Consider the following 24,218-nt stretch of genomic DNA (forward strand, 5'->3'; position numbering starts at 1 on the left):
ATCAACAAAACAGGATTCCACTGTCATGTTTTGATATCAAAAGCTCTTTTGCCTCCTGGGCAGGTAGAGCTTTCATACAAACTTTCTGCTCTTAACAGGCAGTGCCCCACCTTGAAGAGAGGTTTGTTTGCCATTAAGAATCATCCCGAATCAGTGGATGTAGTTTTTCCTTCTTCCTTAACCTGCCATAGATCTGCCAGTAGGAAAGATGCTACGTTTAATGCTTAAGAATCCCTTTTGCTACTTGTGTGCTGATAAGAAATTGCTTTCATGTTTGTTTTCTTTCAAACTGTGTCCAACTAACCATCACACAGTATTTAACATGTAATTAAACATTAAAATTTAATCAAACACACAGTAGTCGTACTCCCTCCATCTGACGGAAAAAGACAAGAACAACAGCCAAGCAATTAATCTTTAAACCTTTTTAATAAATGAATATTCATCCATCAATATTTTCATAAAGCGTCTCTTCATCATTCCATTTTGCTATGTACATTTGTTTAGTTGGGTTTCTTCACTGCTGAAGAATACAAAAAATACATAGATGTGCCTTAAGCAAAAAAGACTGGGTTTTAGTTTATCTTTACAATGGGATGAAATCAACTTTGAGTTAAACCACCATAATATTTCTACTGTTTATTGACCCTTTGGGCTGTAACACAAAATAGTTGCACTTTTCTTTTCTCTTTTTTTTGTCCCCTCTTTTTTTCTTTTTTAATACCTTTTACAAACAAATGATGTGTAAATGTTATTTATACTAGTGCTGAATTGGAAAGGAGTTAATTAGCTATGAATTACATTACCCTGGTGCAATTTGGTTTAAATTACCCTTTTTAGACTTAAAAGCTTTCTATGGTTAAAATCATAAACTGCAGCTACTATACAGGAATAAGAGCCAGAAAATGGGAGGTCAAGGCAAACACTGTTCTTAACACATAAGGTTGTGTGTGTGTCTGTGTGTAAGAAATGGTGCTGGGATCAGAAGGGAAATGGCAAAAAAAGGCACCAAAAAGCATGTTAAAGATGAAGTGTCAACCTTAAGTGAGATTTTCCTGGCTTTTTTTCAAGTCAAATCAAGAGTTGGATCTGTTCAAGGTTCAAGCTGCTTGTGCCCCATGGAAGTCAACTAGATCAATGAATATGAAATCTTGTAAAAAAAAGATGAAACCTGCAACTGTCTCTTTTCGTGATGGCAGGCAAGATGGGGAGTGCTGTTCCATGGAAGTGACTGCAGCAACACACTGCCCTCCAGTTATGTGAAGGATGAGGGAGTCCTCACAGACTGAATTCTCTTTCCTATGCAAGGCCCAGAAAAACCACCATTGCCTTTTTGCTCTGGCCAGACAGTAATTTTCCATCTGCTTCAAAATCCTGACTGAAGCCACTGGAGAACAGATTTCAGTGGGATTCAGAGTACACATTTCTATCACAACTGAAATGTCTCCTTCTACTGAAGATCTCTGACCGCAGAGCAAAGGTGCTCTAGGAACTGAGTCTTGAAGAAAAGAAAGAACTGTGACTGAATCATGAGGGTGGGACCACTCCCTTCTTGGATCCCATTTGTCAGGTCTGAAAGTCTTGCTCAAAGATCATTTCATTAGGGTAATCTTTCTACAGCAAAGTCTACCATTTAGAAATTTTATTAAAATAATATTTTTTAATTACATTTTGTTACTAGGATACAAACCTGGGGGTAGGGGGAAGTGTTTCAACAATTCTACCAAACATGTAATTTGGGAAGGTGTTAATTGTTCAGTTACTTTCACTGTAATGATGACAATCTGCTCTGTAATCCCTTCACAGTTTGAAGAGATATTAGAAAGCTCATAATACATTGTGGCCTACCAATAGGAGCTAACATCGAGGAGCTTTTAGAAACCAAGTTTTTCTGTTCCAGCTATCTGGGTTCCTCTGAGGCTCCCCATACTGTATAGCTGTCTGCAGATACAGTGCTTAAACACTGCAGTTACAGTCACTTTGCACCACTGCCAAGGATGCAGCAGGACTGCGGTGCTGATCCTGTCAGAATGACTGTGAATGCTACTAGCCAGGGATCACATTGCAGCTTTGCTGCAAGGCAACTGTGTGGAGCCCATTCCTGTTCAAGAAGCAGACCCCAGAATGGGACTCCAATGCAGACTTTGTAACCCCAGTTTATCTATGATGAATTTCAGCCCAGAGCAAAGTTTCACAGTTGAGCTGTAAACAGTCAGGAGTGGGAACAGTAACAGACCGTACACAGCAGCAATACAACTATCATTGCCCTAATCACACATAAATGAAGTACTAGTCAGTACACAGGTCATTATAGAGCCAAGGCAGCCTTTTCAGTTTCATCCCTTTTTGCTGTTTTTGGTACATGCATAACCACACATTTTTATCCCATAGATGTCTCTAACTAGCATCCAAGTGTCAAGAATTCTGACTGATGCCCAGAGAAATTCTACATGCAGAGAACTGGCAGGGCTAAGCCTGAAACTTTTTAAAATTTATTTTATCTATTTATGCTACTGTATTTGTTGTTATTAGAGAATGTACATGATAGAAACACTGGTTACAAAAAATATATCTTCTTTTCTTTAGAAAGGTTTAGTTTTGATAACTAACAAGTTTACAGATCTGAAATTGGCATACCTTGATGACTACAATCTACTAGACTGAAAAAAATCCAGGTGAGGGAATGAACTGGGAGGAAACCCAAAGTGGTCAAATTTGCATGAAGGATATGTTAGAATATAGCTAATGCTGTAAGAAAACATACCGTTTGCTGTCTCTTGTGATCTGTGACAGCAAGTGTACGGGTATATACTTTCAGTAAACAAATAAAATATGAAAATGCTCCATTTTACTGAATCAAAGTATCAGAGGTACTCTACTTGCTCAACTCTAGAGAACAGAATGTTGTAACATCACAGAAAAAAAATATGACATAGCATGCGGTCACAACAGCAAGCACAGGGAAGAAAATATTGAGAAAATATTCTTATACGCATATTAGGCAAAATTATTTTACATTAACATACAATGTTATAAGAATGTTAAATAATGTGAATCAATGTTTAAAAAAGGCTACGGCTAGGTGGTTTCATGTTGAAGTAGCAAATAACCTGAGACATCTTCTATGCTTTCACTGGAGTAACAATCTTTACATCTACGGCAGATGTAGAATACATTGACAGTAGTTGAATTCTCAGCTACATTATACTAAAAATGCGCTGTTCTTGTTCAAAATGACATGGCAGCTGGAACCAGTCCAAGGGAAGGAAAATGTGCTGTACATTTACAGTACATACAAAAGACTCATTTCACTGTTGATGGACATTTAAAATGCTTGTTTGAAATATTATGAACATGTACATGTCACCAAAGACCTAAAGCAACACTCCCATGATCAACTTGCTTACTGCAGAAGAGAAAGCAAGAGATGATTAAAAACAATGCCCATTCACGACCAGGTAGGAGGGGAAGTGAATTATGACATATATAACCCCAGGAAATTTTAGGAAAGAAAAATAAATTTGGCTTGATGAAATGATAGTGCATGGATCAACAATATAAATGACTTCAACTTACCAGCATAATTCTACCTTTTTATGACTAGGGTGTATGGCAGCATTTGCAAACAATGTTACTAAATACTGACTTTATACACGATTACAGATGTTTGAAAACGTCTATGACAATCAAAGTTCTGTAGTGATAATATACAACACTTACTTTCTCAAGGCTTGCTGTTTTGATGACACCTGCCTTTTGATTTAAAAAGTTCCTCTGAAGTGCACTCTATGTTGAAGTGTCCATGACCTCAGAACAAATGTGCACATGTGTGTGTGCATACATATGCTTTTGCTTTGCAGTATGTGCTTTTAAGTACACACGATTCTTTGCTACATGTATTCACACATACATGAGTATGGTCTATGTAGTAAAAGTTCATATATATATATTTTTGTATATAAATATATATATAAACTCTGCAGGCAAGTAGTACACCGCTTGTTATAGCTGAAGTCCTTTTAAAAAGTTCAGTCACTCAGTTAACATAGTATAGCCAGTAAATTAGGTTGAAAAGAGAAAATGTGAATGGAAACACCATTCTTGACCATCTGTCGATGGCATTCACATCTGTTAGATCAGGGATTTTTATTTTCAGTTGTGAAGACCTTCTTCGTAAATGGCCCCTCTTGCTGTGGGAGCCTGTTCTTTCAGATGAACGCCTGCCAAGGCTTTCGCGATGTGAGCTTTGTTTTCTGTACTGGATTCCTGAGTTGTCAAAGGATATCGTTGAATTTCGGGCATCTGTAACGCTGGTGGTGATCTCATTCCCTGCCACCTCGTTGTGAATTTCAAGTGATGTTAGCAGAATGTTGCCATGGGTGTCCACCTAGGGGGCAAAAATAGAAATATAAATTGTTCTAAAAGACCTGACACCTATCAGCAGGATGTGGGCATATTTATATCTCCAAATCCACACCTATTTTAAGAAAGCATGAATTCAATTTAAGCATGTGATAATCTTAGGGGGGAAATGACAGTACTCATCTGCTTAAAATTAGGAGGGTATTTAAATACTTTTTTGAACAGGGTTATCATCACACTAACTACACCCAGCACAAAGCTTAATTTGGCAAAAACAATAATTTTCCTCTCCCTCTAAACCAGCTGTGTTTTAAAAGATGATGGAGTTCAGTGAAATGTCTGTAGTGATGGTGATGGTAAGAGATGGATTCTCTCTCTGCCACGGTAGGAATTAAGTTAAACCAGACTAGTGTTTTAGTTCTGGCCTGCTAAACTCTTTGCATCTAGCAATCACAAAGCTCATTTACAATTTTTCTCTTAAACTTTTCTTCCCAAGTGATTTGCAAAGTTTTCCAGTCACAGCAATGTTTAACTGCAGAGTTTTTCCACCTTGATAAGTGATCTTAAAGAGAAATGAACGTGGATATGTAAGAGGGAATAGGTGGCATTCTTCTCTTCAAACTTTATATTGGAGACACAGTGTTGAATACAGGTGAGCAATGCAATATCATTTTCAGTAAGGAAGAGGAAGGTTCTGATCATTTAGAATCTTTAATAAAGTCTGCCCCAGATGCTCCAGCCCTTGTGAGCAGTGATACCCCAAAGAAGCATTGGAGTTGAGTATGGTTCTTTCAATCCAGAAAAACTTCCATTTGCTGTGAGTGGCACTGATGAGGAGCCCCAAATGATGCTGTCTTAGTATTTGGTAGTTTCAGTGGTGGAGCACTGTGGCAATGCCAGCGACGAGCAGTGTGAGCAATCTGGCAGTGTAGGCCTAGAGCCTGACATGGTGGTAAGGCCATGCCCAGCATAAGTGCAGAGCCAGCTAGCAGTTTAGCAAAACAGTGCTGTGCCTGCAGCATGTAACTAAAACAGGGCACTGGTAGCTATAAACATAGAAAGTTATCTTGGAACAACAGGACATGCACCTGCATCAACAAACCTTGCGTGTCGTTAGTAGTTGGACCAATAATCTATAATAGTGCAATGTGTGGTCACTCATAGGGAACCAATGAAGCCATGCCAACAAGGCAGTCCGAGTTTATATAAATTGTAGAAGTTCCCTTGCTACGCTCTTCTGCCTTTCCTTTCTCTTCTTCTATGCTTTACTTTACTGTGCTATACTCGCACCATAGGCCTGCACCATAGGCCTGCAATACTGGAACAATAAAGGAACAATACTCAATCATATTGGTCAGCTGTATTGATTCCAATCTCCATCTCGATAGAGCACCACATCCCTTTGTGTCCCATGCCCTGCGTGCTGGAGGACAGGCAGAGAACACAGCTGATGCAAGGATTATCTCCAAGGAAAGTAACAGCTGAAGGAAAAATAAAAGCCCTATGCTGGGTATTTCCAGCCAATTAACACGTGTGACTATGTTCAAATGAACTCAGTTCTCCATGTCAAAAATAGATAAAGAATCACAGCATACAGGATAATTTCCCCTTTTATGTATAAATTTTATTCTTCCAAAATTCACCCTGCAATTAATATATTTTTCTAACCTGCCACGTGATCTAGCTGTGTTAACTTTGCATCAGTTGAACAATTCATTCCAGAAGTATCTGTTTAAAAGCAGTTGAGCACACACTATTGTCATGGCTTTTTGAATCTTGTATGGTCATGACAGCAGGTCCTGTGCAAACTTTGTGTGATGCACTAAAGGTATGCTTAGCTCTGTGTCTGTCCTTATGCATTTACCTTTTTTCAATCTTGTTAAAATTCTGTAAAATAGCTGTTTCTTTCATTAATTATTGATGTTACAGCTTATCTTTCCTCAGTGAAAACAATTATGATAGTGCAGCAGTAATGCTTTGCCAAGCTTCTTGCAAATGGAAAAAGAACATAAAATGCTATGAATGACATACAGGCTGAAAGGAAAAAAAAACATCCTAAAGTATTTAACAAATCTTGCTGTTGTAGGCAACAGCACATTATGCTGATGAGTGCCTATAAATAAAAATAAACAACATGAGCCAAAACGATGGTGTGGAGAAGCCTCAGTTGTGATTAAGAATTTATTTTCCCTGTGGCAGAAACCTATTGGGTACAAAAATACAAGCTTGAGGTTTGCAAAACCAAGTTTATGCTGTTGATACCTGTAAACAGGGAAGACACATAGTTATAAAATACAGCCATGGATATCACCATTACTTATAGCGGTCTCTGAAAATAACTGCATGTGTTTTCTCTGATTTTTGCTTGGTTGTTTGTTGGAGACTTTTTCCACAAAGACAAATTATGGTCAGGATTTGTAATAGTATTACGTGAAATATCTCCACAATGTGCATTTTCCTTATGAAGTTTAAAGCTAAACCTTCACAGTATCTCCTTTGCCTTCTCCTCCCAGGCTTTGAGAAGTTTATCAAATCATTAATTAATTCCCTGAATTAGCTGAATCAGCAAGGATCCAAATATACAAAAGTGATGGTCTTATTTCAGAATTAATTTTTATGAAACCACATTTCTCCCATCTCTGAACAACTACTGATCCCACACCAGGGTGAAGTGTCTGAATCTCACGTAAATCCATTTGGAGGGTGAGAAGCATGACATTTTGTGAGACATTTTATATCCAGGAAAAACAGACTCACTTTTGAAGGTTCATCATTTCCGAGCTATGCATATTCCAGTACAAACAAAAAATCCAAAGACTTCAGCAGCCTAATGGCACTACATAAAAATGACTATAACCCACCTACTGAAGCCAGAGAGAGGACAATTAAGACAAGGCTCACAAAGAACCTTGGTCTTTCTCCTGGTCACCAGTGGCCTGAACTTAGATTGTATATTGTAGGTCTGAAACTTTGACACCGTTTTACAGCTGGGAAGTGCTGAATCTGCTGCTTAATTCTAAACAAGATAACTGGCTCATTTGGATGTTAGGTACTGTATTTTTAAAGAAATGAAAGACATGCTCTGTTACTGAATAGTTTTCGCCAATTCTTGGAAAATTTCAGCTTTAATGCCAGTTTGAAAACACTTCACTAGCTGGGAAACTATCATAAAGCTTCATTTACTACTAGCTAGTGTCTGAATTCATGTTTGTTTAGCTCTCTGTTAAATATTTTTAAAAAATTCAGGAGTACTTTGCAATGAATTCTTCTTTTCCTCATAATTCTTTCACTCTTCTACACAAAAAAGAAAGAAAAAAAAAAGGAAGCATTTTGTTAAAACCCCATAGATATGTCTAGGAGTTCATCAATGCCAGATTTTTAAAGACCATGTAAACACTTTATATCATATGAAGCAATATAAATGCAAATAGTAGATTTAAATAACGGCATGGAAAGCAGTCTCTGTAGTTAGTCTTGCATTATTTTACATCAAAATTAGTATTCAAGTACACTATCCCACTAAATAGATCTCCCATTAAAATTATAATAAAAAGTTAATTGTTTTCAGTGGAAATTGTAATCTAGTCTCCAGCTAAGTACTTGATTCTCACCTGGTCTACCCTAGTGCAAGCATCTATATGGTCTTGCCAGGAGTAAACTTTCTGGTAGCAGTTTTCATCTACTTAAGTATAAATGGCTTTACTTATGTATTAATGGCTTCCCACAAGAACTGTGCACATCAACCTTGACAGATATTTTTAAAAACTTGGCACCTACTCATCACAGTCATGTTTTAGAAATATCCCACTGTTTCAGCACTGAAAAAAGTATCCAAGAAAGATGAAGATGCACAGAGAGGATAGTGCCAGCTTTGCTATTCTCATATTTCCCAATTTAAACTGAGTGATAATTCTGCCACAGCAGCCAAGATACTTACTCTCAGAATAAAATCTCACTTGTGAGAAGGGTTGATACAATTAACAGCTCTTTAAAAGCAGTGAGTAGATGTAAGTGGCCTGAGACTATTCTCAGTAATGCATGGGGGGAAGCTACTGCCTTGGCCAACAGCAGGGATTTGAGCTAGGAATTTCCATTGCTATAAAAACATGCAGGGACTTCCTGATGAGAAGGGCCTTTTTATAAAGGGTTATGCATTGTTTTGTTCAAAAGAAGCTTTCCCCACATGCCTGACAGGCACAGGGGGTTGAAGCTTGAATGAGTTTGTGCTATAGTTACCCTCCTGGGCTGAACTTTTGGTCCCACTAAACTGAAAACATAAATTGCCGCAACTTGAACTAAGAACTAACAATTTTAGCAGGGGACTGCAACAAATCATAATCTCTGCGGATTGGCCCAGAAGGAGCAATGTCCGAACCACATGCTCACCAGTTTATTATGCCAGTAGCCTCTACCGCAAGAGTGAACAAGTGAGAACAGGATTGCCTTGGAGCTCTCTCATGCTGACTTCATTGTAAATTAGGCTGTATCTAAGCCTTATTTAAAAGAAACACTGTAGCAAAACTGAAAGTGCAAAGACAGCTACAAATGAAGCCAGAATCTGCCAATGCAAACAGAAGAAATAGAATCGATCAGTAGCAATGGTGATCAATTTTCTAGGGAAAACATTTTTAGAGGCCATCTATATTTCTCTGACAGTTTTTCCACATAGGACTTTAATTTAGGCACTGATAGCATAAGTAGAAGAAATAGTTTATAAAAAGATCTGAATTCAATTATCAAGGTTTTCAAATGAACATCTTCAACCCAAAAACTGGTACATGTACAAAAATTGTCAGAGACACAAGCATCTTATGTTTGTCTCCAGTAACTATTGTTTACCAGGATAGGCTGGAGAAGTTCAGCAAAGAACAGAACATTATCTAAAAAAAAAAAAAAGTGACACAAAAGCAGTGAAAAGAAGAGACAGTGAAATGTGAAATTTTCTTTGTAGTCAGATGCTGATCCACAGATGAGTAATTTGTAAAGGCTTGCTCAGGTTTCTTCTCATCACCAGCTCTGAATCTTCTGAAACTGTTTCCAGAGATTCTGTTTTATCAGATATGCCTCAGACATCATTCCGCCTTCAGCAGTGGTACCTGGGAGATCACAGGGCTGAGTTTTTCTTTCCACACTTTTCTTTGTCTGATCTGCAATGTGAGGACACTAGCTGTGCTGTTTTCATGCTGCAAGGGCTCTTCTCTCCCTTACACCTGGAGCTCTTGGGCTGGTTGACTTTAACACGTGGGCAGAGCTGTACAGAAAGCCACAATGGGAGCACAGAAGCCAACAGACAGGTCAACTGCAGCAGATGGTGGAGCCCTCCTCAACACAGAAAGCCTCAGTGGTAGCGTATCAGGAGAACTCAGAGAAGCACCTAAAAGCTGGATGCTTCAGGGGCACGGCCACAGTAGCAGGAGCAGCATGGAGATGGCTGTGTCAGTTTTGGCTTTTCAAGCCTGTCCTCTGACGCAGGGCAATGCAAATGTGTGTGCTAGCAAGCAGAATTACTGAGCATGAACAGTAGCTACTTTGCAATGTAATTATCAAATAAAACACAAACATAACCATGTCCGTGGATTTTGTGGCCTAGAACGCTTTTCTGGTTAAAATTTTCCCAGTCTACAATCCAGTAAGACTAGGAAATCATGAAAAGCCCTTTTTCTGCTATAAGGGGGATGTTTATGAAGAAGACTGATTGCTTGCACTTTGTCCTCTGATGTGTAAAAAGTGAACTTCAGTACCAGAGTCCATGCTGGTTGTTCTAGTTTCCACGGATTAAAAGCACTGTCACAGCCCAATGGTGGGAATTTGACAGAAGTTAAACTCCTTTGTATAGGTCCTTCTTCCAGCCAACAGCTCTCAAGCAGCTCCCAAGCAGCTCAACAGTCCCTCCAGAAAGCAGCGGGCAGTCCCTCTGAGCAGCCACCAGGCAGTCTCCAGGTAGTTTTTCCACGCAGCCGCAGGCAGTCTCTTTTATCCTTTCACACCTTGCCACCAAGCAGTTGCCACCTGTCCTGCTTGGTCAGCAGAGTGCAGGTCTAAAGCCATCTCCAGGGCTTCAAAACCTGCCCCCAAGTGTTTTTGCTGCCTTCAGTGCCAGGGAGTCCCCAGAGTCCTAAATCCCACCAGGGCATCTCCCCAGTACAAAGCCCCTTACTTGACCCCAGGGGCCCAAGTGCCAAGCTCCCTTATACCAAACCATTATCCCTAATGACTTCCCCAACAATGCTAAGCCACATACATATTTCAGTTCCTTACAAACAGATGGAGTGAAAATAATATGGCATTTCCCCCTGATCTTTCTCTTGTTACCTTTGCTGGAGAGACAGAGAGAGAGAGAGAGAGACAGCCTTAGCAGCACTCCTAATCTTGGGTACCATAAGAGCATAGCTCAAACTCAGAGCCTGAATGCCTGGCAGCATGTTGGTGCTGTCCCTGCTCTGCTAATGCTGCCTCCCAACACTACCGAATGATTTCCACACAGCTGCAGCCCCTCCTGAATCTGGCTGGTCCTGATAGAGCACAGAATTGTTCTATCACTACATCCACAAGTTTCGGCGTCTGATGTAGATAATAAATGGGCTAATGTTTGTTTATTTATTTATTGGCTTTGTTGTTTGGGTTTTGGTTTGTTTGTTTGTTGTCTAGTGCCCTGAGCCAACTCTCTAAATCAATGACAGGGAGCCCAGTTTGTATACAAGCAAATTCAATTACTAAAACAAAACAGCAACACAAATCGACACAAATTGGTAATCTTAGAGACAAGCTGAAAACAATACCTTCTCCCAGTTTTATAGTTGAAATCTTTTCAATCTTCTTTCCATCACAGCATAAATGTTGATAGTTACTAAGTAGCTGCAATAGCTGGAAAGAGGGCTGCATAATTTTAGGCATAGTATCATAGTATCAGTCAGGGTTGGAAGGGACCACAAGGATCATCTAGTTCCAAACCCCCTGCCATGGGCATTTTCCATTTCTTTTGAAGTGTTGCATAGCCTCAAATCATGTGAGATTTGGAACACTTGCCTTTTTAACACCCTCTATGGAAGCCTGAAAGGCCCTTCAGAATCACCAACCCAATAATTTCACTGAAGCTGCGCAAAGTAGTCCTCCACCTATGGCTCCAAGTCCTTACAGTGCAGTATAGCCTTCTGTTTGTGAGCCCCTGCCAGGATATGCAGGCCCTGAATTCCAACTCTAAAGAAAGAAGCAATCAACTGCAAAGCAGCCAGTATTTCTAGCAGATTCAATGCTCTTCAAGAGCCAACAAAGGAGCGGCTGGAAGTTAGTATTTCTTTTCCTCCTCTGAAGAGGCCAGAGCAAAGGCTGCAGTGCTTTCACATGCTGTCGTCCATGGCAAGTATGCTACAAGCCCTGGCATGACCACCTGTCCTGCTACATCCATGCATGTGTGTACAGCATAATACACAATGGGCATGATCCAGCACCATGGATACAATTTTCTTGCTTCAGGGCTGTAGTGTCTTGAAGCCCTGGTAAACTTTGTCCAAAGTGTATCTGTTAGATAGATTTTCCCTGAGCTGCTCATCCTGAACACATTGGGACTTCTAGACTGTACTGAGCAATTCCTTCTGGTTTGCACTTCCCAGTGTTTCTCAAATGAGAAACTCAGATATGACATTCTACATCCATTGCATCTGTATTTTCTGTTTATGCTTTGTTTCTAAGGAATACTGCTGATCAGCTCTATCCAATGTTTCTGTCTTTTTCTGTTACATGCTGGCACAGCTTCTCTGAAGGCACTGAATCCTGTAACTGCAACGAAACTCTGTTGACCTCATCAGCTGAGGCCCGGAGACAAAATGTTTTCTCCGCAGAACAGGACCATGCCTCATTATTTATCCTATGTCTTTTGAACAGCAAGCATTCACAGTCAGCATGAGTAAAAGTGCTTCTACAAAGCATAAAGTGCTTCCCTGTAACAGCTGGGACTTCAAGGGACAAAATTACACACTCTTCTTTCAGCTCTGGTGAGCTGTATTTGTATCCTAATTTTGTTCATGTGTGGTTGACATAAACCAGCAGAAAAGTCAGAACAGTCCGTAATATTTGCTTAGCATGGTTCAGAAAAAAACACAACGTTCTACACTGTGGCCGGTTGACGTTGCCCCCTTAAGAAAGGGAATATGGTGGACGGAAGTTGGTAAACGGAAGGAATAGTCTAAACAATTTCATTGGTGAAGTGGGAGGAAGCACTTTTCGGAACTGGGAGTGAACTGGACATTTCCACGACTTTTCTATCAGTCTTGCTTCCATCTTTGCTCCGTGCAGCAGCTTTCTGTGCTGGGCTTTCTGCCAAGGCCTCGGCCTTGAAAACCAGATAACAGGCCTGTATACTAACTCCCTTCCATTTAACACAAAACTGCTTTTAACTTCTTTCTTTCGCTCTCTCTCTCTTCTAACCTAATCTGGGGAAAGGGGGGAGAGAGGGGAGAGCGGAGGTGGGGGACCCCTCTGCCTAGGGGGGATTACTCTCATTTCTGTGTTACTCTGTTGTATATCTTTGTATATATTGTAGATATTGTAAATTTGTAAATATTTCCCCGCAAACCCTACATCGCTTTGTAAATATAGCTCCACTGCTTTGCTAATTCAGCTTGCGAGTTTTTTTTTCCTTTCCCTTCAATTTTTTTTTCCCTTTTACTTTACAAGGGGGAAGGGAAGAGGCTTCTCAGGCTTACCCCTTCCATCCCACCACATTTTTTTTATTGGCACCCAACGTGCGGCAGATAATTAGTTCAATTTATTATTTGATTGATTTAGTGTTTTCTAGCTGAATTAGCAAACATGAAGGTATTGTGGTTTGTGGAGCGATTGTTCTTTTCAATTTTTGGGGCTCTGATTTACAGGTATTGTTTGGGTTTGATTTTGGATTACCTGGGTAAATATTTGGTGCGGACAATTTATATGTGGGTTATGTATAGAGTTAAATTATGGTATGGAAAATGTATTAATTTATTATGGCCAGTGAGATACAGGAATGTTACCTCCACCACTCTCCCAATTGAGATAAAGAGTTTTAAGATTCCGCCTGAGGAGACAGTAACTTTAGGTGATGCCTGGGATCCAAAGGTGATTTATGTGATGTGTATAATTCTGCTGCTGGTGATAACTAATGTGTTTTCTCTGTATTCCTTGTGGCGAGAGAAAAAGGTGTCCAGAGCTTGTTTTGTTATTAAAACTAGATCAAAAAGAAAACGCCGTGGCTCTCGATCAGTCCCAGAGTCATCTAGTGACGAGGACTGTGGAGAACCTGTGTCAGTTAAAAAGAAGGCTAAAAAGTTAATTGGTAAAGCAGCTCTAAATGACTTTGCTGATTCTAGCAAGCAGCCAAGGGCATCAGCTGGTATCAACATGGCACCTACTCCTTCTCCCACTCCTTCTCCTTCTTCTTCTTCTCCGTCGGCCATTAATGGAGCAACATCACTTCCACCCACTCCCTCGGTGGGACCGGAAGTCACTGCCCCAGCAGCTGATTTATCTCAGGACCTGTCAGCTTCCATTAAGGTGGCTGTAAATTCAAACACAGCTCCAGTTAAGGTGGCTCCTTTAAAGACTAGAGCTGGAAAGGGCAAAGATGGAGAAGAAGAAGAGGAGACTGATCCTGGTGAGGGGCCCTCTACTCTAAAAGATCCTGCTCAGGAGGAAGAGAAGGTTTGTTTTAAAGATCTAGCTAACCTAGTGAGATCAAAGCAGGATAGAGATGAAGCTAGGAAGGCAGCTGGCAAAGGTGGTTCTCAGCTTAAAGAGATCCTTAGGAGAATGACAGCAGGATTTTATGGGCAAAGAATTCAGGGAGATGAAGATGAAGATGATATTACGGACTGTTCTTCTCCAAGGGAGGAATTGAGAAATGTCCGTAAAGATTTCACCAGGGCAGATAAGGAGCCAGTTCTAGCTTGGCTTAGTAGGTGTTATGATACAGGTGCTTCAGCTCTAACAGTTGGAGACAAGTCAGCAGCTCAGTTAGGAACTCTCTCAAGGGACAATGGAATAGATAGACATCTAGGCGAAGCTCTCGGTAAGGTTAATCTGTGGATACGCCTCTTAATAGCGGTTGCCCTGAGATACCCTTCCCGAGATGATCTTCCATGGAATCCTAAACCCTGGACTACCATAGATGAGGGAATTAAGCGCTTGAGAGAATTTGCTGTTAGAGAGCTACTCTATGGTGAACATGAAACTCTGAATCCTGATGACATTCCTGTGGGTATTGGTCTTGCTAAAAAGATCATCAAACTTGCTCCTTCCAATTATGCAAACATTCTGGCAAGCAGAATTGTGTCAAGAAGTTATGGTGGAGCTTCTCCCACGGTTGGCCAATTCAGTGATCAAATGAGACAATTGGAGGATAGCATGACGCGTGGTTCTTTGGTTTCGGCCATTAAAACTATGTCTGGTGATATTCAGAATTGCATAAGAGAGTTAAAAGATGAATTTAGAAATTCCATATCCCAATTGGCACAAAGGGATAATTTCAATTCTTCCTCCAGGTGGGTACAAGTTTCATCTGTGAGGAATACACGTCCTCCAAGGAGGTCATTCCAAAACAGGTCATTCCAAAACAGGTCATTCCAAAACAGACCACCAAGGCAATCACGTAGAACTATTTGGATAACTCTGCGTGATCAGTTTGGTGAGAACATGAACCGCTGGGATGGCCAACCAACTTCTAATCTTTTCAGGAGACTGAGGGAATTGCAAAGTGGCAGAACCCGAGGTAGCAATACCAGAAGGGTAGCTGTTACTTCCACAGTTCCCCAGAACAACTCTTATGGCTCCAACAGTGGCTCCAGTTATAACACGCAAAGTTATAACCCTGCACAATATGTGCAATGCACATGTGCGCATGTTCCCCATAACTAGGGGTGCCCTGCCTCCCGCCAGGGGGAGGAGAGGGATAACAGAGATAACAGAATCTATTGGGATGTGTACATCCAGTGGCCTGGCACTTCACAATTTCGGAAGTACAGGGCCTTGGTTGACACAGGAGCTCAGTGCACCATAATACCATCAAATTATCAGGGATCAGAGTCTATAACTATTCTGGGAGTCACTGGTGGATCTCAAGAGTTAAGTAAGGTAGAGGTTAATATAAGTTTAACTGGTAAACAATGGAGGAAGCATACAGTTGTGACCGGACCTGACGCACCTTGTATTTTGGGAATTGATTTTCTGAGAGAAGGGCGTTTCAAAGACCCTAGAGGTTACAAATGGGCTTTTGGAGTAGCTTCAATAGAAATTGATGGACAAAAATTGAAGCTATCTGCCAGACCTGAACTTTCTGATGAATCTGCAGTTGTGGGACAACATAAGATACAGGACATTAAATTGCCGGTTGCTTCTCAGACTGTGCATCACAGACAATACAGAACCAACCGTGACTCTTTGTTGCCCATTCAGAATCTGATTCGTCAGTTGGAGAGTCAGAAAGTCATCAGCAAAACTCATTCACCTTTCAACAGTCCAGTGTGGCCTGTGCGGAAGCAGAATGGAGACTGGCGTCTGACGGTAGACTACCGAGCCCTAAATGAAGTGACACCACCTATGAGTGCAGCAGTACCAGACATGATGGAGCTACAGTATGAGCTGGAATCCAAAGAGGCCAAATGGTATGCTACCATAGACATTGCTAATGCATTTTTCTCTATTCCCATAGCAGAGGAATGCAGGCCTCAGTTTGCTTTCACCTGGAGAGGAATCCAGTACACTTTCAACAGGCTGCCAATGGGCTGGATCCACAGCTCAAGCATCTGTCATGCAGTGATCCACGATGCTCTGGAGAAAGGCGGTGCGCCAGAACACATCCAGTTCATCGATGATATCATCGTCTGGGGTAAAACTGCTGAGGAAGTCTTCGAGAAAGGTAACAAAATCATTGACATTCTTCTGGATGCAGGTTTTGCCATCAAGCGAGACAAGGTGAAAGGACCTACCACAGAGATTCAATTTCTGGGAGTGCGGTGGCAAGATGGACGCCGACACATTCCAGTGGATGTGGTAAATAGAGTCTCTACCATGGCAAGTCCCACAAACAAGCAAGAGACCCTACGTTTCTTGGGGATAGTGGGATTTTGGAGACTGCACATTCCTGGATACAGTCAGATTGTGAAACCTCTGTATGATGTGACTCGAAAGAGAAACCATTTCCACTGGGGACCTGAACAACAAGCAGCCTTTGACCAGATAAAACAAGAGGTGATTCAAGCGATGGGTCTGGGACCTGTTCGAGATGGTCCAGACATTAAGAACATTTTGTACACGGCTGCAAGTGACAATGGTCCAACCTGGTGCTTGTGGCAAAAAGCTCCAGGTGAGACACGTGGACGACCTCTTGGTTTCTGGAGTCGAGGTTACAGAGGTTCAGAGGCTAACTATACTCCAACAGAGAAAGAAATTTTAGCTGCCTATGAAGGAGTGAAAGCATCTTCTGAAGTGATTGGAACTGAATCACAACTTCTCTTAGCTCCCAGATTACCAGTTTTGAATTGGATGTTCAAAGGCAAAGGCTCCACACCACATCATGCCACAGACTCAACCTGGTCTAAGTGGATGGCTCTGATAACACAGAGAGCTCGAATGGGAAATCTTGAAAGACCTGGTCTAGTGGAGGTGATCTCGAGTTGGCCTGAAGGTATCAACTGTGCCAAACCTCCAGAGGAGAAAGTGACTCGTGCTGAGGAAGCTCCTCCTTACAATGACCTCTCTGATGATGAAAAGAAATATGCTTTGTTCACAGACGGTTCCTGTCGTCTTGTTGGAAACAAGCGAAGGTGGAAGTCTGCAGTGTGGAGTCCAACACGCCGAGTTGCAGAGGCGAAAGATGGAGAAGGAGAATCCAGTCAGTTCGCAGAGGTAAAAGCTGTCCAGCTAGCTCTCGACGTAGCTGAACGTGAGAGATGGCCAAAGCTTTATCTCTACACCGACTCATGGATGGTAGCCAATGCTCTATGGGGTTGGCTAAAGAACTGGAAAAAGAGTGGTTGGCAGAGAAAAGGAAAACCCATTTGGGCAGCCAACCTATGGCAGGACATTGCTGACCGAATCGAGAGAATTCCAGTGAAAGTGAGACACATTGATGCTCACATTCCTAAGAGCAAAGCTACTGAGGAACAGCAACACAACCATCAGGCAGATCTAGCTGCAAGAGTTTCTCAAGTAGACATGGACTCTAATCTTGATCTCGACTGGAAACACCGAGGTGAGATATTCTTAGCTCGGTGGGCTCACGATTCGTCAGGACATCAAGGCAGAGATGCAACATACCAATGGGCTCGTGACAGATCCATAGACATTTCCATGGATGCTATCACACAAGTCATCCATGACTGTGACATTTGTGCTGCTATTAAGCAGGCAAAACGACTTAAGCCCTTGTGGTATGGTGACAGATGGTCCAAGTACAAGTATGGTGAAGCTTGGCAGATTGACTACATCACTCTACCACGTTCTCGTTCTGGTAAACAGTACGTGCTTACTATGGTAGAGGCAAACACTGGATGGTTGGAAACTTATCCAGTTCCACATGCAACTGCACGCAACACCATTCTCGGTCTGGAGAGACAGATCCTGTGGAGACACGGAACTCCAGAGAGGATCGAGTCAGACAATGGAACTCATTTCAAGAACAACCTTGTAAAGAACTGGGCAAAAGAGCACGGTATTGAGTGGATATTCCATATTCCCTACTATGCACCAGCTTCAGGGAAGATTGAACGCTACAATGGTTTGTTGAAGACCACTCTCAAAGCCATGGGAGGTGGATCTTTGAAAAACTGGGAAAAACATTTAGCACAAGCAACCTGGCTGGTAAATAGTAGAGGTTCAGTGAACCGAGCTGGACCTGCACATTCAGATTTGCTACGGAAAGTAGAAGGTGATAGAGTTCCTGTTGTTAGGGAAAAGAATCTGTTAGGTAAAACTGTTTGGGTATTTTCACCCTCAGGAGAGGCTAAACCTGTCCGAGGGGTGGTTTCAGCTGAAGGTCCGGGTCACACTTATTGGGTAATGCAAGAGAATGGTGAAATTCAGTGTATTCCACAAAGAAATTTAACTTTAGCTGAAAGAGGTTAACTTTGAACTGTTGTACAGCTACATCGCGTCCAGAGGAAGAATCAACAAGGAATCTACGGTGCACGAACCCTGAGATCCCTGAGAGCCCTGAGTCAACTAAGAGACCCTGAGAATCCCTGTTTCCCTTTTCTTCGCTTCATCAGTGAAGAAATGAACTGTTTTCCATTTTTCTCATTTTCTGATTTTCTTGGACTTTTTGAATCATCTACATCTGAGCATAGCCGGAATGGACTATGAACTTTACTCACGAACTGTAAATATCGTTTTGGATCGGATGGACAGTATGAACAGCCAATGAAATTGTTTAGAAGGGGTGGACTGTGGCCGGTTGACGTTGCCCCCTTAAGAAAGGGAATATGGTGGACGGAAGTTGGTAAACGGAAGGAATAGTCTAAACAATTTCATTGGTGAAGTGGGAGGAAGCACTTTTCGGAACTGGGAGTGAACTGGACATTTCCACGACTTTTCTATCAGTCTTGCTTCCGTCTTTGCTCCGTGCAGCAGCTTTCTGTGCTGGGCTTTCTGCCAAGGCCTCGGCCTTGAAAACCAGATAACAGGCCTGTATACTAACTCCCTTCCATTTAACACAAAACTGCTTTTAACTTCTTTCTTTCGCTCTCTCTCTCTTCTAACCTAATCTGGGGAAAGGGGGGAGAGAGGGGAGAGCGGAGGTGGGGGACCCCTCTGCCTAGGGGGGATTACTCTCATTTCTGTGTTACTCTGTTGTATATCTTTGTATATATTGTAGATATTGTAAATTTGTAAATATTTCCCCGCAAACCCTACATCGCTTTGTAAATATAGCTCCACTGCTTTGCTAATTCAGCTTGCGAGTTTTTTTTTCCTTTCCCTTCAATTTTTTTTTCCCTTTTACTTTACAAGGGGGAAGGGAAGAGGCTTCTCAGGCTTACCCCTTCCATCCCACCACATACACTCAGAAGTGAGAAGAAAAAGGTCAATATATGGTATGATTAAATCTGGGATTTGAAATTGGCATGAATCTGGTTATGAACATTCTCATTTTTATTACTTCAGGTACTTACGCTTTTGACAATACAGACCAATTGATCTCAAAATAGAACAGGCATGCTTGGGGTGCTATTGGGTCTATTAACATAACTTGAACTGAATTATATAAATCCTTTAAACAGATGAGATTCACCAGATGGTTTCCATTGGCAGAACTGAACCTTGGAAGATATACCTGCATTACCTGCTTGCAGCTAAATCCTCCATTACTTTCAGTTGTGATGTTCTTCCCCCCCCCCCCCCCATCTGATATTTTAATTATTATAAACATTTATTTTTCCAGAAAAGGGAATTAATTCTTGCTGCTAGATTAGTCCTAAGCAGTGCTGCCAACTGTGATGAAGATTTGGCTTCCTAATACTGTAGAAAAAAATTACTTTATCAGTTCAAAAATTACTTCACAGATATAAGTGTCAATAATTACGTGTAATTCTGCGTTACATTTACTATAGCAGACAAATTCATTAGGATCAAAAATACAGCTTTAAATTACTCTTGTGTTATTGGTATTTAATAAATGGGTAGTAGTTTTGTTACTGTAAATTCTTCTAACTTATACCTAATACTAAAACCAGTGTTGAATACTTTGAATTTCACTTCCAAAGGGGATTGGATGATGTAATATTCCCATAAAGGAAACAGACTGGAGTGTCATCAACACAGACTCTGCTATTGCTGTGCTTCAGAAATCAACTTGAAAGTTTCTCTAGAAATCACAATTTTCTGCTGGTCTTAAACAGCAGCAGATGATGATGCCACATGCAGAGGTTCAGCTAAGCTGGCCAATTAATTAGCACAGCAGAACTAATTCTTCATCTGTTATCTCCCATTCTAAATGCATCTGCTCTAACTGAAGTGAGAAAAAGTATGCTCAGATCCTGGACTGCATCATGTGAATACATAAACAAAATCACACTTAAATTATGTTTGATTTAAACAAATAAATGCCTTTGCAGATCTGAGCCTGTATTTTCAAGGTAGCTGTGCCCTCATAGTTTTCTTCTTCTAACAGTTACTTGTCGCACAGATCATTCTTGTATCAATTTCTGTACACCTATATATATTCTTCTATGTAGGTTCTTGAAAACGAAAATGTCAAAGTTTGTCCACAAAGAAAGGGTATGGTTGGTGGTGGTTTTATGTAAGCTTTTTTTTTTTTTTTTTTTATAATTTCATACAGTTATTTTTTGTAATAAAAGAGAGACTAAAGAATCCTACCCGGTTGCCTTCAAACTTTGAGCGATCGTTGTTTGCCTTTGCTGTTTTTTCTGCAAGTTTCTTCTGCCTTTGAGGGCCTTTTCCGAAGAAAATGTAGTTGACAAAGGCGTATTCAAGTAAGGCCAAGAAGACAAATACAAAGCAACCCATAAGATACATGTCAATGGCTTTAACATATGGAATTTTAGGCAAAGTCTCTCGCAGATGAGTGTTGATTGTTGTCATAGTCAGCACAGTTGTAATTCCTACACAAAGGAGGGGAAAAGCACATTTTACTACTCCAGATATACCATGTTTCAATATTAATTTTCCTTTTTTGGCAAATTTGCCTTGTTCATGTGAGGAAGCTTAAAAATTTGTGAAAGATAACTTGTAGGTGACACCACTCCAAAGGAAAGTGTAATTAAAACTCTATGCATTCTGCTACAGTATTTCCTTCATATGATCAGTGGGAACATGTAACAAGGGATCCTGGCACCACTGTTGTGAGTTAATGCCAGTGTAGCTGGCTCCATGAAAGCCAAACTCATCTGAAACATGAAGATAAACAGTTAGTTTGCCAGGAACTACATGGGGTGCTCCACCAGAACTGTGCTGCCCAACACAAAGAAGAGAAGTTTTTTAAAAGTAACAAAACTACTTAGGGGTCTGGAGAGATAAAATAATGTGCACATACTAAGGCAGACAGTTCATATAGATGGTGAAAGATTAATTTTCTGCAGTTTTAAATTTCTAAGCAGTTGGTTGAAGTTAGCTTTGCAGGGCTCTTCTGTAGTAGATGGAGAGAGAAAGGCATCTTTCTAGAGCAGTTTATCCCATTCATCATTGGAATGGGCTGCCCAGGGAGGTGGTGGAGTCACTGTCCCTGGAGGTGTTCAAGAGGGGATTGGATGTGGCACTTGGTGCCATGGTCTAGTCATGAGGTCTGTGGTGACAGGTTGGACTCGATGATCTTTGAGGTCTCTTCCAACCTTAGTGATACTGTGATACTGTGATACTGTGAAAGGACAATATTGAAAAGGAATTTGAGATGACTGCTTTAGAGAAGTAGTGTAATTTTGACACAGAAAGAAGTGAGATGAGCAGTGAGAAGCATGTGCATTTATTGAAAGAAAAAGTCAGGGAAGAAGAGCAGTAGAGCAGTAGCTTCATAGTGATTGACTAGACACCCATAAAGTACCTAGAAAAATCTGTAAGGTATGTCAAACCCTCATTTTTTTACCCAAGGATGGACATAGTAGCTGAAAATATATTATGAAGCACTGCTTTGAAAAGCTGTTAAGAAAAGCAAATTTACTGTCAAGTCTGCTTGAATACACAATAAACTGCAGGGTCTGTATCTATGCTGGGAGGTTTATGGGAATCACAAATCACAGGTGGCTGAAAACACTGATTTGTGGAATAAGTCTACATTGGTAAAAGAGGCAAAGTCACTCTGATAAGTCCTCTCCATTACTATTTTCTCTGATTCCATAATTATACCATCAATTTGTGAGCAGTCACTAAAATGCAGGCAGAACAAAAGCAAAGAATGAAAGAAAATTGCTGCCATATTACTAAGTACAGCTTCTTTTACCAGAACAAAAATAAAGATACTATAACTCAAAATCAAGCTGTCAGTGTAACTGGTGTCACTCCAGGGAACTGTAGTAGTAGCCTATGCAATTCTGTAACAAATATTTTGTATATTTAGTAGGTGAGCATCATGCAGTTTTCAGTGCTTTTACTCTAAACTGTGAAACAAGTGTGTGTTGATGTCAGATGTTTCACAGTCTTAAATACAGCAGACACACAGCACAAGCCTATTTAAAAACTGTACTGGGTATAACTCACCTAGATCTCCTGTAAAATGAGAAGTATAGATGACACATTATTTTTAACTGAAGAAATTTTATGACGTCTCTGAAAACCTCCATGCCTGACAAGGAACATGGGTGAGAAAGCTGGGGGACTGTGGTAAACACTATCATATATACTTGCAACCCAAGGGATTTCTCTAGCCTGAATTATGTTCTTTGCAGAATTACCTGCTGCTGCTTCCCATAAAGGATTTCATAAATTATTTAAAAGCAAATTGATTCGTGTTCAGAAATCCCACATATTCCTTTTAAAACACTCCTGGCATCTCAGTACCATCACACAGATGCTTGTGAAAGTCTAAGTCAACAAGAAGCCTGCCCAGCGAGTGTTATGATGTCCACATTTTTTAAGTCTGTTCCCAGGCTGTAACCTTGATTCTAGAGATAAGTACTTAAACAGAACATGGGGGGAGTTTGGTGGCTCTGTTGGTGATCCAGAATACTAAATACACTGAACAGAAAGGCAGCTACTGCTAACCAAAGGAAATATGTCCCCTGTGAGATTCTGCTGACACCCTGCAGCCAAATGTCCATTTGATGCCCAATAATTTATTTTAAAGCACAACTGAAGAGCAAATAGCTTACACTCACCTATCATACAAAACCAGGATACTCTTGTGATTATAATCCTTCCCCAAAGTGAGAACACTTCAGATTATTTTTCTTCTCACTCATAGGGCTGAATTTAAGAGATTTTTAGTGTTAAATAGCAAAAACTCATTTTTTAATAGAATTGATAGTTTTGAGTACTTCTCTTGAGTTCAGCCTTCTATCAGTCTCTACCTGCAGTGTCTATAGCGGTCTCTAGAATGAATCACAGAATCACAGAATGGTAGGGGTTGGAAGGGACCTCTGAAGATCACTTAGTCCAACCCCTCTGCTATCACAGGTACACCTAGATCAGATTGTACAGGAATATGTCCAATAAGGTTTTGAATATGTCCAGGGAAGGAGACTGCACAACCTCTTTGGGCAGCCTGTTTCAGTGCTCTGTCACCCTCAACATAAAGAAGTTTCTCCTTAAGTTCAAGTGAAACCTTTTGTGTTCTAGTTTGTACCTCTTGCTCCTTGTTCCATCACTGGCTACCACTGAAAAGAGCTCAGCCTCATCCTGATGACCTCCACCCTTTAGATATTTCTATGCATTTATAAGATTCCATCTCAGACTTCTCTTTTCCGGGCTACAGAGCCCCTGCTTCTCTCAGCCTTTCCTCGTAATAGAGATGCTCCAGTCCTCTAATCATCCTTTTGGATCTCTGATGGACTCTCTCCAGTAGGTATTGAATGAGCTGGCCTTTGCTCCATGCCTGGGTTTCTCTGTTGGGGAAACTACTTGGTTCAGTGCAGCCTGGACCACAGACAGTGTGTGCAGAGAGGAACCAAGGATGGGAGCAAACCATGGAAGTAAATGAACTAAAATGAGGCTCTTCCCAAGAGCACAGGCTTCCTGCAGGAATTTAGCAAAAGCTTGTCTCCATGTCCCTAGAATTGCACAGGGTGTTCTTCCTCAAACAAATGCCTAAGCCAACAGTCCTTATTCTCCTCTGAAATGAGCTTTTCACACACATATCCAAAGCACTTACACAGCCTTTAAACTTTGATACCATTTTGTATCAGCTTCAAACTCTTAAGAGGGGCTATACAAAGCAACACAGA

The 24,218-nt window shown here is 40.9% G+C and overlaps 1 protein-coding gene across 3 annotated transcripts in view; it reads right to left on the reverse strand.

Moving 5' to 3' along the window:
• Nucleotides 1–410: 410 nt before the first annotated feature.
• The window catches only part of GABRB3 (gamma-aminobutyric acid type A receptor subunit beta3), a 251,832-nt gene continuing 228,024 nt past the window's right edge, over nucleotides 411–24,218 (reverse strand). For all 3 annotated transcript variants that reach the window (XM_068140542.1, XM_068140564.1, XM_068140553.1), the window contains 2 exons: nucleotides 20,704–20,948; nucleotides 411–4,387 (listed from right to left, as the gene is read on the reverse strand). In XM_068140542.1, the coding sequence (XP_067996643.1) occupies nucleotides 4,037–4,387; nucleotides 20,704–20,948 (596 nt within the window). In that variant the 3' untranslated portion in view covers nucleotides 411–4,036. The remainder of the gene's footprint in view (nucleotides 4,388–20,703; nucleotides 20,949–24,218) is intronic.

This window comes from Melanerpes formicivorus, unplaced genomic scaffold (assembly GCF_026170545.1).
Source record: "Melanerpes formicivorus ecotype bairdi unplaced genomic scaffold, bMelFor1.0.p_v2 SCAF_1, whole genome shotgun sequence".
NCBI classification, from domain to species: Eukaryota; Metazoa; Chordata; class Aves; order Piciformes; family Picidae; genus Melanerpes; species Melanerpes formicivorus.